The 14,774-nt window shown below is 56.5% G+C and overlaps 1 protein-coding gene across 2 annotated transcripts in view; it reads left to right on the forward strand.

Annotated features, from left to right (window-relative positions):
* Window positions 1-7,799: 7,799 nt before the first annotated feature.
* TNFRSF1B (TNF receptor superfamily member 1B) overlaps window positions 7,800-14,774 on the forward strand; it is a 35,614-nt gene continuing 28,639 nt past the window's right edge. The window contains exon 1 of one of the 2 annotated variants that reach the window (XR_014804727.1): window positions 7,800-7,979. Coding sequence is in view for 1 of the 2 variants with exons in the window: in NM_001097441.2 (NP_001090910.2) it covers window positions 7,902-7,979 (78 nt within the window). In the remaining variant the exon portion in view is untranslated. 2 annotated transcript variants of the gene reach the window in all.

Raw genomic sequence — 14,774 nt, forward strand, 5'->3', positions numbered from 1 at the left:
TGGGAACTTCCATATGCCATGGGTGAGGCCCTAAAAAAGACAAAAATAAGATAAAATTAAAATATTTAAAAAAAAAAGAATTTGAAGCAAAAAAGAAGACAGTAAATATTTATTGAGCGCTTACTATTAAAAAAAAAAAAAAAAAAACCCACGATCAGGAGTTCCCGTCATGGCGCAGTGGTTAACGAATCTGACTAGGAACCATGAGGTTGCAGGTTCGATCCCTGGCCTCGCTCAGCGGGTTAAAGATCCGGCATTGCTGTGAGCTGTGGTGTGGGTTGCAGACCCGGCTCGGATCCCGCTTTGCTGTGGCTCTGGCGTAGGCCTGCTGCTGCAGCTCCGATTAGACCCCTAGTCTGGGAACCTCCATATGCCGAGGGAGCAGCCCTAAAAAAGGCAAAAAGACAAAAAAACAAAAAAACAAAAACAAAAACAAAAAAAAACCCCACAATCAAATCGATGCCTGTGCTGTTTTCCAGGTGTTGGGGACCCAGCAGAGAACAAAACAGACAAGGTTCTTGCTGTCATGGGGGAGACAGACAGTAAATAAATAAATGACACTTACTTCTATGAAGAAAAGCAACTTGAGTTAGAGGCAGAGGAGCGTCTCTGAGGAGGTGGCGTTTAAGCAGACTAGACTGGAGTCGGGGGGAATCACTTGGTGTCTGGAGGGTGACCCGAGTGCTTTGCATGTCCAGGACCAGCCAGGAGGACAGAGAGGTCAAGTGTTAAGGGCATCAGAGAGGAAGGAGGCAGGGTAGCCCTAGTGGTTAATGCTGGTCAATTCTGGGAAGTGGGAATATGGTGTTTCTTATAATAGGCTTTAAATTTTTTTTAATTAAAAGAATCAAGGAGTTCCCTTGTGGCACAGTGGGGTAAGGGTCTCATATTGTCATGGCTGTGGCATGGGTTGGGTCCCTGGTCCAGGACCTTCTGCATGCTCTGGGTGGGGCCAAAAAACAAAACAAAACAACAACAACGAAAAAAAGCCACTGTCAGGTTAAAAGACAGATGGGTATAAAATGTAGCTGCGTGGTTTGCAGTAGGATGAAAGGGCGAACCACTCATCACGGAAGGCCCTGCGTGGGATCAAGGGTGCGTCCCCCTCTGTGCTGTTAAAAAGGCCGTGGGTTAGAACCAGCCTCCCTTCTCCCTCATCTTATGGAGTCAGAATCCTTTTTTTTTTTTTTTTTTGGCTGCACTCGCAGCATGCAGAAGTTCCTAGGCCAGGCATCAAACCCACACCACAGCAGCAACCCAAGCTGTTGCAGTGACAATGCCAGATCCTTAACCCACTGAGCCACAAGGGAACTCCAGAAGTTGGAATCCTTGAATTGTCAGTACAGGAGGGCACTTGGACCTAGTCCAGAGCTGGCAGAGACCAGGTGATCCGCTGTGGACACCCCCTTCTGGACCCAGGCCATACTGGCTACTTGGCCAAGCATCCTTTCTTGCAGAGCCCATGTGCAGGCTGAGAATCCTTCTCCACACTAAGCCCTAGGCAGCCATCACCAAGCAGAGCTGGCACGGAGGCTGAAACCCGCCTGCCTCCCCTGACCTAGTCCAGCCCCCTCATGTTCCAGATGAGGGCCCCCCCTCCCCGGCCCTCTCACTGGGAGGGTGCTAGGATGGGAATTCCCCTGAGTCTGAGCTGGCCCCACTTGCTGGGCTTAGAAACTGAGGGTCTTCAGGAACTTGGGGACAGTTTGGGGGACTGTTTCCGGCAAAGAGGCACTCAGCTCAGGGAGGTTTCGGTGGGGGTGGGGGAGGAAGAAGCCTGCCTGCGCCCTCTCTGGGCTCTCTTCCCCAAATCGCCTGGGGTCATCTTTGAGGGCTGCGGGGAGGGGGAGCCGCCCTCCTCTTCTTTGGAAGGAAACAGGGACAGGGAAGGGCGGGAGCTGGGGAGTATTTCCCGGTCCAGCGCCCTCCGCCCCCAGCTTGTACGGCCAGCTCAGCCTAGGACGTGACCCTGGGGATGGTGGGAGGGCAGGTGGAAGGGACAGATGAAGGAGGTGGTTACAGAGCTGTGGCTCATACTAGTGCTACTTCCTCTTTGTGATTTGAAGGCATGAGTCATCAAGGAGCTGGCCCAGAGCATCAGGGCGCTGACACAAGCAGGACAGAGGGATGAGAGAAAACACTGCTTGCCCTGGCCCTGGGCCAAACTGGGGGAGGGGAGAGGGAGGGGGTCCTGCTGTCGAAGCAACCTTCACAAGACGGGACACCCCCCCCACCCCCTCCCGCCACCCCACAACTGCCACCTCTGCTGGAGCAAGATTTGAGGGTGGGTTCTGAGACCTCCCCCCAAGTGTAAACTACCACTCTCAGCACCCCTACAGCTACATCACCCTCAGCCACAGCATATGTTGCAACTGAACCCTCTGACCAGTGTTTCTCTAAAGGTGTCTGTCAGTCGCCTGGGGGCCCTTTAAATAGCCAGAGTGTCAGGCCCTCAATAGATTTGGGAGGAGGCCCAGGAATCTTCCTGTTTAACAGATCTTCCAGATGATTCTGATGCTGGCTGAGGGTGCAGAGCTATAGGTCCAAATGGACCACTAGAACACCCAGCACAGAGAAGACGTTCAATAAATATTGGTGGACAGACGGGCAGTTCTTTGCATGATGCCTGTCGTGGCTGAGCCTTCCTCTACACCAGCTCGCAAAGCACAGGCGTCAACTTGCCGGGGTGGTGTGTGCCAGGTGGCTGGTGGGGTGCTCTCTGAGGGCTCTGGGCTGTACTGGGAAGTGAGGACAGGCTCCCAGGAGCCCCAGGGTTGAGATACTGCAGCCCCTGTGTTGGGGACCAGGCCTGCCTGGTACCCATCATCAAGGAGCAAGTGGACTTTTTCTGCATTGCGGGGCTAGGGGTCCAAGAGATGCACCAGCCTGGGGGACCCAGTTGAGTGCATAGAGCCTGGGAGAGATTGGGCCGGACTGGACTCTGGGGCTTTGATCCCAACATTCCCTCACTCGCTCATTCATTCACTCCTTCACCCTTTCTCGCCTCCTGCAGACACCCATCCTGAATGTACTGCTCATTCACTTCAACTCTGAGCCCCTGCTCTGGGTATCACCTGGTCACCAGGGGAATAGAGGGGACTGTGTCTGAGTCCCTCTGCCCTCACAGTCTGGCAGCCAGTGGAGCAGAGCTCCCTGACCACGTGTTTGAATCCCTTTGCCTGATGTCGTGAGAGTTTAGGGGTCATGAGGCTGATGGGAGGGTCTCACCTGCTTGTGAACAATTAAGTGCCCAGCACCCCAGGATTGGCACACAGCAGGTGCTGCCTAAAGGTCGTGACCTGAGTTGGAGACTGTGGCTAGAGACTGGGCTCCAAGGGGGAAGCCAGCCTTGGTCTGTCTTTGACCTACAGTGCCTCCAATGGAGGGAGGAGCCCTTAACAGGAAAAGCCTGGAGGAGCCCCACTCAAGTAAGGGACAAAGGGTTTTATGGTCAGTGCCCCTTAATGGCCATATTTGCTCGAACTCTCTGTTGCAAGACAATGTCTGTTAAGTCATCCGGCCCAGAGGAAACACCCAAGACCTGCAGTATCACAATTACTAAGAGAGGAGAGGGGACAGTCATTGGCCACCCATCCGGAGGCAAGTGTCATGCTCTGGAGGTGAGTGTCATGCTTAAGGTCTGTGGAAGCCCCAAGCCCTGCTTGGGTTGCTGGGATGTGGTTAAGGGCAAGTTTCACTGAAGAGAGAGAGTTGGGCTTTGACTTGAAGGACAGCAGGTGATCGCCGAGCAAATAGAGGGCCAGGACATCCCAGGCAGAGGGAGGGACCTGTGTGGACAAAGGCGTGGAGGTGGGGACTCGGGATTCTCCAGGGAGTCCAGGGTGGTTAGTGCATGCAGTGGGGTTCACACTGCAGGAGATCTGCAGGGCAGGCAGGCTGGGCCAGGGCACGAACGCCTCCAGCATCTCAGCGAGGAGGCTGAACTCAATTCTGCAGATTCCCCAAGCCATAGGCAAGGGCACTGGTTCTCAGTCTTTGCACTTTCTTTCTGTCTTTTTTTGCTTCTTAGGGCTGCACCTGCGGCATATGGAGGTTCCCAGGCTAGGGGTCCAATCGCAGCTACAGCTGCCGGCCTACACCACAGCCACAGCAACATCAGATCCAAGCTGTGTCTGTGGCCTACACCATAGTTTGTGGCAACACTGGATTCTTAATCCACTGAGCGAGGCCAGGGATCGAACCTGCAATCTCATGGTTCCTAGTCGGATTCATTTCTGATGCGCCGCAACAGGAACTCAATCAATCTCAGCACTTTCAATGTCTGGGACCAGATAACCCTCTGTCCTGAGGGCTGTGCTGTGCTGTGCATAGTAGGATATTTAGCAGCACCCAGGTCTCTAGCCATGACATGTCAGTTGTACCTCTCCCCTGCAATTGTGACAATCCCAAATGTCCCCAGGCATTGCCAAATGCCCTCTGGAGGAGGGGGCAAAATCATCTCTTGATTGAGAATTGCTCAACTGGAGGGAATGACACGACTGCCTCATGCTTTTGAGAGGTGGCCCTGGCCACACCATGGCAAACAGATTAGAGGAGCAGAGCCTAGAGGCCAGGGGACCAGTGCGGAGGACATCAGAGCATTGCAAGTGAGAAATGGCCAAGGCCAAAGCTATGGCCAGGCTGTGGGGCAGGAAGAGAGAGGCCACATGATCCAGACGTGGGATCCCATGCTGTATCTGATTCCTCAATGGCAGGTACCATGTGATGGGCCCTAAGATCAAACCCCAACTTGAAGAGAGAGACCTGGGCCAATTTCAACAGGTCATGCTGAAAGACTGAATGTCAAATGGCTTAGCCAGCATTTGCCATTGTCCACCCCCAGCTGAAACAAGATGCCAGGTTGGAGGAGCCAAGAGAAAGGATTTGTGGGGAAGAAGTCACCGTGGTGCCGAGCCCCCCCTGCTGCTTCTCAGCAGAGAGGCTAGGCTGCTTCCCCTTACCCGCCTCGGGCCAAGCAGGAAGGGATATGGGGTCCACTCTGAGAGCTTGATATTGCAGGAGTTTAAGGACCATAAGATGATGGGAGAGTCTCACCTGTATGTGCACTACTAAGCGCCCAGCACCCCAGGGCTGGCCCCAGGCAGGTGTTGCCTAAAGGTCGTGACCTGAGTTGGAGCCTGTGGTTAGATGGCCCTGAGGTGGCAGAGCTCGGGCCAGACAGGGGGTATGGGTGAGTGGGGTTGCTCCAGGTGTAGGGCATCGGTTCCAGGGAGGAAGCCAGCCTTGTTCTGCCCTTGACCCATAGTGCTTCCTGTAGGGGAGGAGCCCTCGGCTAGAGAAGCCTAGAGGGGCCCCAATCCTGTAGGAGACAAGGGGATATGGAAAGCCATGGCTAGCAGGAGGCTCAGGCATCTTTGGCGCTGGAAAGCCACCATCAGAGGAATCAGCAAGGTCTCCTAGACACCTGCAAAGGTTCCCGAGAGAGAATGAGCCAGAAACTGCCTCTTCCCAGAGGCCCCGGGGTGGGGGGTGACAACTGTAGCTGCCATGAAACACTGTACCCTTTTCTCCTGAAACCCTTCTCCAACTGCACTCGGCAGAGTCAAGAGAGGAGTCACTGGATCCTTCGCCTTCAAGGCAGGTTCCAGCCTGGGACCCGTGGGAGAAGGGGAGGAGCTCCATCCTGGATGAGAGATGCGAGCGCTACTGAGAGCCCAGGGCCGCACCGGACTCTCATTTGAGAGATCAGAGAAGGTTGTTTCTGGATTGAGAACGCCCAGGACCTGCCCAGGACCTGCCCAGGATTTCACGCAGAGACCGAGAAAGGAAACGTTCCCCAAAGCAAATTTAACAGGGAGTAAGACTTTCTCCTTAGACCTGCTGCCTGTTATCTGCCTGGGCTCAGCTCCAGGCCTTGCCATGGTGCCCCCACCCCACCTCGTTGTGGTGGGCTGACCCCCAGAACAACACTGCCAAGGTTCCTTTGCTAAATGGCTCCTGTTTTAGGTTTGCCCAGTGGGAAGCCCTGATGGGAGACTGGAGGGTGGGAGGAAGGGAGAAGCTGGGATAGTTCCCTCCCTTCTGCTTCACACGAGGTCTCCAACAGTGGCTCTGTCTCTGCTACCCGTCCAGATTGCCCCAGATGCCCCGGCTCCTGGCTTTGGTAATGTCACCTCTGCCCCAGGTGAAACCATGTAGGCTGTGTAGGCTGACACAATGTAGGCTACAGAAGCCACTCGCACGGCTGTGGCTTCTTGCATTTGCTAACCTCAGCGTTGTCTCCCCTTCCCCTAACTGTTCTTTAAATTTCTCTAACATCTTTACAACAAGTTCCTCTGTGTTAAATACAAAGGACCTTGCATAGAGGGTTTGCTTTTCTGCTGGCATGGCTGTCACTCACCTCCTGGAGTCCAGTTGGTGGAGTTGGGATGGAAGATAGGGTCCCAGAAGGACTCCCGCATTTGGTGGTGGGGGGGGCATTCACTGGGATGGGGAGCCATTGGAGGGGAGTCAGTGAGACCTACTGGGTTTGAGGTGCGTAGGACACATTCATGGAGAATGGTTTGCTTCTCCTTTTACCGGGTGACACCCTACTCCGGGCCTTTGTTTGTCTCTCTTATGGATCAGGGAGTCCTCCGTACTGCTCCCAGACAAGATGGGTAGGGGCCAGAAGAAATCTTCCGGGTAGTTTAAAGGCTGACCCTCTCTGCAGAGTTAAGGTTGTGGGATGTGCTCGCCTCACCCTCAGCGTGGCCCATGGCTCAGAAACGTGTGGAAACCAGGTAGTTTCCCAGTCTCCTGATCAGGAGGTGGGATTTTCCATCCCCCAAGGGTCACTTCCCAGTTTCTCACTCGGTGCCTAGATGCATCATCCTTGCTGTCTCCATCACAGAGGTTGGTGGCCCAGAACAGGGGTCCCTGGACCTCTTGTGGCAGCCGGCAGCGAGGGAACAGAATAGCCTCCTGCCACCCTGGCCACCCCATCCCTCAGAAAGGCCCTGTGTCCTGGAGGACTATGTCCTGGTCTTACAGGTCTAGCCCTGGGATTAGAGTTGGCGCTCAGAGTGAAGGGGGTGCAGCTGGCGGCAGGAGTGGGTGCTCAGTCATTGATATAAACTCCAGCAAAACCAGCCCTCTTGGGTCTTGGCCTGGGCCAGCCGCCCTCTGGGCCCCCACAACTTTCTGGACAGATTTCTGTCCCAGCCTCTGTTTATTTGTCAGCCACCTGGAGGAGGGACTCAAGGAGGTCAGGGCAGGGTCTGGGTCACTCTGAGAAAGGCGTGGCGAATGTTTAAGGATAAATGAGCAAACGAATGAGAGTCATAACAGCTAATATGTATACAGAGCTTATGAAGTCACTTCTATACTTGGCAAGTTTACTTACATAGATAATATATATACGTGTATATATAATCTAACTTGCAGTCTTCAACTATCTCTATGAGGTTAATGCAGAGATTCAGACCCAGGTGGTCTGACTCTAAAGTCTAAATAAATGAATAACCTAGAATGTCCCCGTGAGCTAGTGTCAGCTTTGTGGGAGGTTTCCCCAAATTTGTGCCCCACCCACGCGGGAGTGGGGAGCCTGCGGGAGGTAGGATGGGCAGGTTGAGAGGCCCAGCCTCGGGGAGGGTGAAGGCTCTCGGAGGGCTGGCAGTCGCTGGCACTGGAGGTCTGGGCTCCGCGCTGGGCTGGTAGGGCTGCGAGTCGGGGTGGGGGTGGGGGCGGGGGCGGGGGCGAGGAGGAGGGAGGGGTGTGTCCGCGCCCATCCCCGCCTCCTTCCGCCCCGCCCCGCCCCGCCCCGTCCTCTGCTCCCGGCCTTTCTCCCGCCGCGCGCCGCCTTTCGCTTTCAGTCCCGGGCGCCGGAGGCAAAGGCAGCGGAGCGGAGGCGCCGGCGCGTGAGGGCGCGAGGGGAGGGCCGGCCGGACCCGCCCGCACCCATGGCGCCCACCGCCCTCTGGGCCGCGCTGACCGTCGGACTGCAGCTCTGGGCCGCTGGGCGCGCCGTGCCCTCCCAGGTGGGTGACGCGCGCCGCCTTGCACCCACCCATCCCGGTTGGCGTGAGTCCCCTGCCGGGATGCCCGAGGCGGCGTGATAGGGGTGCGGGGCTCCTGGCCCCCGAGGCTTCGCGCCACCGACACCTGATCAGACCCGCGCCGCCCTCCGCTGGACACCCGCTGGGGACACCGGGTTTGGCTCACGTGCGCCCGGGGCGGGAACTCAGGTCACCGCGGCTGTGGTCGTACCCTGTCTCCGCCAGCCCAGGCCGGGGCTTCGGTGGCCGGCCAGCCGTAGGTAGATCCCAGCTAGACTCTGGACCCCAATTCTGGTTACCCCTGCGACCGCCACCACGGAAGCCTGTCCTCTCGGGGCGTCGGGGCTTGGGGGGTGGGGCGGGCTTAGGCAGTGATCTCTACTGGGGCACCGACCCTACTGCCAATGCGGGGCGCCTTCTTCAGAAGACTTCGCCCTCTCTGGGCTATGGTTTTCCTCTTTCTTAGAAATACTGAAGCTGCGCTTCTGAAAGAACGGTGCCAGGTGTGCAGTAAGCACCTAATAAGGGCACAGTCAGACTGTGGGCTGTCTTCCGTAGGCTCTTTGCCCAGACCCCTTCCCCAGAACCCACCGGGAGTGTCCAGTGGCCACTTCGGAGCCTGTTCTTTGTGGACTCTGGGGCGATGGGGAGGAGACAGTGTCCTCCCGTTCCCCTGGGCTGACCTCCCCCAGGGGCTGTGCCTCAGCTCTGGGGACAGGGGAGGTGAGGGAGGCCTTCTAGGCTAGTTACCCAGGCGGATACGATCTCTCAGGGGCTGCAGGAAAATGGAGAGGGCAGAGTCCTCGGAGCTGTTACTCAGTTCTAACTGCACCCAGCACCCTGGCAAGGAGAATGTACCACCCATTGCTCCCCCTTTGCCCCTTGTGGCTGTCTCTGTGGTCTGGTGAGGCAGAGTAACCCCATTTTACAGAGAAGGAAAACTGAGGCCCGGTGAACTCCTTGCACTCATGGAAGGGCATGGGAGGTGCTTTTCCATCAATAGGGACAGCTCTTCCTGCCCCCCTTGGAGGGAGGAGTGTGCTTTCATCCCGTCCTCTTGACTGTACCCTGACAGATGGGTGTGTGCTGACCCATCTGGACATCTTGACCGTGGAGGAAAGTGGGAGGTGGCGTTGACTCATGTGAGGTGATTCACTGGCTGAGGCTAGAAACGCTTTTCGAGTCTAGTTCTCCAGGACAGAGGATGGAGGCTGTTAGACCAAAACTGACCCAACCACAGAGGGCCAGGGTGGGTCCTGGAGGGGCTGCCCCAGCAGTTGTCCTGTAAACAGAGGCGGTCAGGAGAGTTCAGCTCTGAGACCTGAATGCTGGCGGCTGTGGTCCCCAGCCTGACTGCAGGGTTCTGCCAAGATTCGGGCTCCTAGGGTCGTCCTCCGGCCTCAGCCAACCCCTGGGGGAGGAGGCTTGGGGCTTCTCTGTGGACAGCAGCCCCTGGTCCTGAGTTGTTGGGGGGGGGGTCCCCTGAGTATCTCACCCCCCCATCCTGACCAGTTCCCATGTCAGCTCGGGTTCCCTCCTCCCAGGACTGTCTCCATAGCCTCTTGGCTGGTCCCCTGGCCCCTGCCCCCTCTCCCACTGATTCTCTTTGCTGGCATTGCTGGAGCAGCCATCCTCAAATGTGTGTGCCTTTCTCCCTGCCTGGGAAGCAAAAGGCTCCCAGTGGCCAAGGCACAAACTCCCCCAGGTGCCTCAGGCCAGAGCGAGTGAGTTATCCAGGTCCTTGCCGCCATCTCTCTGCGTCTGTCCCCACACCCCATGAGATTTGGCTGTGGTGCATCAGTGTGGCCTGTGCTGTCCCCTCTGCATGGTACGCCCCCTTCCCCGCATCCTTCACGGCCTTGTGCACACATCTTTCCACCGCCCCAAGGAACGCCTTTCCTCGCTGTCCTAGTTGGATTTGATCCTCTGCTCTTTGAACTCCCAGCCCTTCAATCCTTGAGGACAGACTGCATTCTGCTTTTTAATCTGAGTGTGTTTATCCACCTTAGTATATGCTAAGTTCCTTGAGAGCAAGGACTGTGGGATCTTCCATCTTATTGGCCCCACAATTGCAGCTGTTTTTTGGTTTTTACTTATTTATTTGTTTTAGGGCTGCAGATGCAGCATATGGAAGTTCCCAGGCTAGGAGTTCAATCAGAGCTACAGCTGCTGGCCTGCGCCACAGCCACAGCAAGGTCAGATCCGAGCTATGTCTGGGACCTACACCCCCGCTCACGGCAATGCCAGATCCTTAACCCTCTGAGCAAGGCCAAGGATCTAACCCACATTCTCATGGATACTAGTTGGATTTGTTTCCACTGAGCCATGACAAGAACTCCTAGCACCCGTTTTTTGAATACCTACTAAGTGCCAGGCACTGTGCTAGGACTTGACTACGATAACTGAAACCTTTCTTATAGCAATGCCTAAAAGGTGGTGTTCCCGTTATAGAGATGTGGAAACTGAGGCCCAGAGAGGGAATGACATTTCCCAGGTTAGAGAACTGGGGGTAGGAGGTGGGGAGGTGGAATGCAAGTCTGCCTGATTCCAAAACTCCTTTCACTCCACTCTCCCTGAGCCCATAGCCCCCTCCTGCCACCAGCGGGTCCCTGGCACTCCGTGGATGCTCAGTTATGTTGGCTACGATAGACGGTGTTACAGAAAGAGCCACAAGGAGACCTGGGCTGGCCGCAGGTGTGGCAGAATTCCTTTGCCAGCAGGGCTTTTGCCTCCTTTCCAAGCTGTATGTGCCAGAGTGTCAGGTATAACTGGTCATATTCATTCAATGATGAGTGAATTCATCATTCATTCAATCAGTCATCTGCTCATTTGACAAATAAATGCTGGTAAAGCTGGCAGGATAGGTGAGCATGGGGGACCACTTCATGGGGATCGGCGGGGCCCCACAAGTCTGGATTTCTGTTGTTGCTGGGGAGGGGGCTCCAGGGAGCCCTACCCGCTGGGTCTGCCTCAGCTTCCTCGGAAGTCCTGCAGCTGAGGGGTTGCTGTTTGCCTCCTCATTACCCAGGGGCCTGGGGCCAGAGCAAGTTAGGGGAGCGGTTGAGGGCTCCCACCTGGCCCGAGGACATTGGCCTTTGGTGGAGATGGGTGATCTTGGGTACCTGCTGTCCTGGGATGTCCCTCCCCCCCGTCTGAGATCCCAGAGGGGAACCTGTTCGCTGACTGAGGATGTGGCCCTCACTGCTGTCCTTCGGCCTGGCCTGCTGGCTCCTGGAGCACTGTCCTTTCCCAGGGCTGGGAACGATTTTTATGGCCCCAATCATTCAGTGCTTCCTGGCGGAGTAGGCGAGATGGTTGGAGGGGGAGTGTTGATGCCCTCTGTAGGGTGTTTGTGTATGTGTTACATTCAACTCGGTGTGTGTGGCGCATTCAACTCTACACATCAACTTAGTTGGCAGAGCTATGCCATGCTGCTGCCCCCCCCACCTGCCTCAGGGCCTTTGCACTGGCTTGCCCCTTCACCTTGAGTGCTCCCCCCACGGATATCTTCTGGTCTCTTTCCTGCCCTCCCTTCTGCCAAGTGAATTCTTCTCAGGGGAGCCTTCTGTGGCCATCCTGCCTAGAAAAGCCCCCTGTCCGGTCTTCTCACTCCCTTGACCCACTTTGTTTTCCTGTGTAACGCTCACAACCTATCCTACATCTTTCATTTGTGTTGTGTCTTTCTACTGGCAGGTAAGCACGGTGAGGCCGGGGGCTTCTTCACTGCCGTGAACTTGTAGCCTAAAAAAGGATTTTGCTTTCTCAGTACTTTTGACGTTCAGCTCCTGTGGTTGTTGTGGGGGAGGCCAGTAGCACTGGCCTTTCACTTGTGACAATTAAAAATGTCTTCAGATACTGTTAAATGGCCACTTGGGGGGAAATTGCCCCAAGAGAGAACCACTGGTTTAGAACAGTGCCTGAGATGCTAAAAAAAGTCAAGGTCCAGAAATACTCATCTGACCTTTATCATGACCTTGTTTTATGGGTGAGACAGAAGAGTGTGAAAAGCCAGTGGCGGCAGGGCTGCGCTCCAGTTTGATCTCCGTCTCTCTCTGGGATATTTCTCTGGGTGCTTCCTCTGCTGTGTTGGGTTTACTGAGGCTTGCGGTGCTCTCCCCACAGGGCTCACCCGCCCACATCGCTGTCCCGGCTCGTGACAGGGCCACTCACGGGCGGTGACTCAGGCCTCCAGGAGGCATGTGATTTGCCCAGTGGGCTGGAGGGGTGGGGAGGGGAGGGGTGCTGCCAGGGAAACAGGAACAAAGCGGAGATGCTGTGGCTCCCACTTCCGACATCCCACCAGGCCCCTGGAAAGCCGTTTTGATGACTTAGAAGAAGAGCCCTGGCCTCGGAACTGGAGAGACCTTGCTCGTGTCTTACCTTGTCGTTTATAGGCTGTGTGCCCTCAGCAAGTCTGCGTTCCTGTCTGCGAAATGGGAATGATCCCTACCTTCCTGGGTGGCTGTCAGGGTTAAAAGTGCTTCAGAGGCTGTGCAGCCTATGGGCAGCTGTTTGAGTATCCCCAGCTTTGCAGGGCCTGGGAGTCCTTGTGGAGCCACGTCCCCTGTCTCCGAGTGGCAGGGCCCCAAGGTGGGGATGGCAGAGCTCCAGTTGCCCAAAGCTCCTGCCCAGCGTCCCTAAGAACGGTCCCCTCTCGCCCACCTTCTCCTCGATGAGCTTCCTGCTCCACAGGCCCCCTTCCTGGGGCCTCTTCCACCACCTGCCCACCTGCCTGGTCTTAGGAGCTCAGCATGTGACCAAGGCTGCAAGGCAAGAAATCCTCCCCTCTCCCTCCCCACTCCTTTCAGCGAGTGACAGGTGCTAGCTCTTGACGGTGAGCAAGGGGTACATGTGGCATCGTGTAGCAGAGTCTTGTGACCTGTCTGCAGAGGGGATGCAGAAGGCCTCGGCTTTCCCACCTGCACAGTGGGCACAGGCTCGTCCCAGACTGTCTCGAAAATCTCTTCACCTCTGACCTCTGACCTCTATGACAGTTCTGTTGACTCGTAACCCTGAGAAGGGGAAGCCCCGTGAAGGCTCTTCTGAGGTCTTGCGGTCCACTCCCCAGCCTCCAAGTGACTTCCAAGACAGGAGGGCCCCGAGGCAGGAGCACTGGCCTGGGGGTCAGGAGACAGGTGTTCCCATCTGTGCACTGTGGTCAGTGGCTCACTGTATGACCTGGCTCAGGTTACATACCTCTCTGGGCATAAGCAGCCCAATCTACAAAACCTAAGAACACCAATCCTAACACTCCCGTGGAATGTCGGGGAAGTGTCAGCTTTGTGTGTACTTGACAAAGGCCATAGACTCGGGAGTGAGGGGGTCTAAGAGTTTTCCCAGGAGGGAGAGTCCACTGCTCCCTACCATTAATGTTTTTGCTTCCCAGCCTCTCTTCTTGCCGACCCCCATCCCGCTTGCTTTGGCTGGGATGACTTCTTTGACTCAGGCCCCAGTAGCATCGAATTTCCGACTGCCCATCAACTCGTGTCCAAGACAGGATCCAGAACCCTTAGGCACAACAGGAGTCACGGGTTTCCCACCTCCCTGACCCTTACTGCCTAATTAGCACCTCTTAAAGTTCAGACGCTGGACCCTTTGGGGCATCGAGCCCCAGGGAAGTCTGTGCTGTGAGCTTCTCTGCCGGGCCTGCTGCCTGGGGCCCCACAGGTTCGAGGAAGCCTTGGGCGGGGAGGGAGGGGTTCCTTGAAGAAGCCTTTGTCACCTGTGATGGGCACACAGCCCTCCCCCTGGCTCCGAGTCCCAGGGCTTTGGGCGTTTGTACCCCTCTGCTGAACTGTTGACTGTGGGGCTGGGACTTGGGAGCCCATGGTCATTTTTCCACCGTGTCGTGCTGTGAGGTCACAGGTGGTGGTGACATCACTGTGGTTTGGGGCACTCGGGGTGCGCGCCCAGGAAGAGGAAGTGTCTCTTCACCGACGGGGGGTTTGAAGGAGATTTCCGTCTGCCCCAAGTGTGAGCAGGGCTGGGCGAGTCGGGGGCAGGCAGCTGTCCAGGAGGCCCCAGACCCCAGCTCTGGCCTGTCTGTGCCCTGGTGTCCTGTTGACCGTGACACACCGCCCCACGTCTCAGCGTCCACGTCCTCTTTGCAGTGGAGGCATCTCAAGGGACCCCTGCGGAGGGCAAGGCCACAGGACTGGATTCTGTCACTAGAACAAGAAAACCTGTGAGCCCACTTCCCAGGCCCCCCGTGGGCCAGCTGCCCTCCTGCTCCTGGCAGCAGACACTAAGTGGGCACACGTGGGGACAGTCGGCAGTGTTGGGGGACTTTGAGGGACATGGGTGCATCCCTTTCGAGGGACAGCAAACCCCTGCTCTGTCCCGGGCTTCGGAGCCAAGGCCCTGGGTTGAGGCAGTGCTCTAACCAGAGACAGGGCAGAAATCCCCAGGGGCTTTTGTTTGTCTTCCTTTGCTGTCCAGACAGTGGCCCACCTGTCTGTTTCATTCTGAGCCTGGCCCCACAGGGGGCATGGCTGATGTGGCCGCAGAGCAGGGAACCGAGTGCGCCCACGGGCGAGCGTGGTGCTGGGAGGGCTTCGGGGCAGGGAGGCCATGTACAGGCATCTTCTGGGTGCTCCGTGGAAAGCCTTCTCGAATGCCACTCAGGAGAGATGCCAGAGCTGCAAGAGTGACCAGAGGGTGGGCCTGGGGGTGGGAGTGGAGTCCCAGGCCCAGCCCTACTCCGCCTCCAGCTGGGGAGGGCTTGGCCACTTTCCTTCTCGTCTCTGACCCTCAGCTGGCCCAGCCCTTCTAGAGTGG

Source organism: Sus scrofa, chromosome 6, assembly GCF_054392235.1.
Source record: "Sus scrofa isolate SSC_HxYL_T2T_F1_AM1 chromosome 6, Sscrofa_HxYL_maternal_Yorkshire_Landrace_v2.0, whole genome shotgun sequence".
NCBI classification, from domain to species: domain Eukaryota; kingdom Metazoa; phylum Chordata; class Mammalia; order Artiodactyla; family Suidae; genus Sus; species Sus scrofa.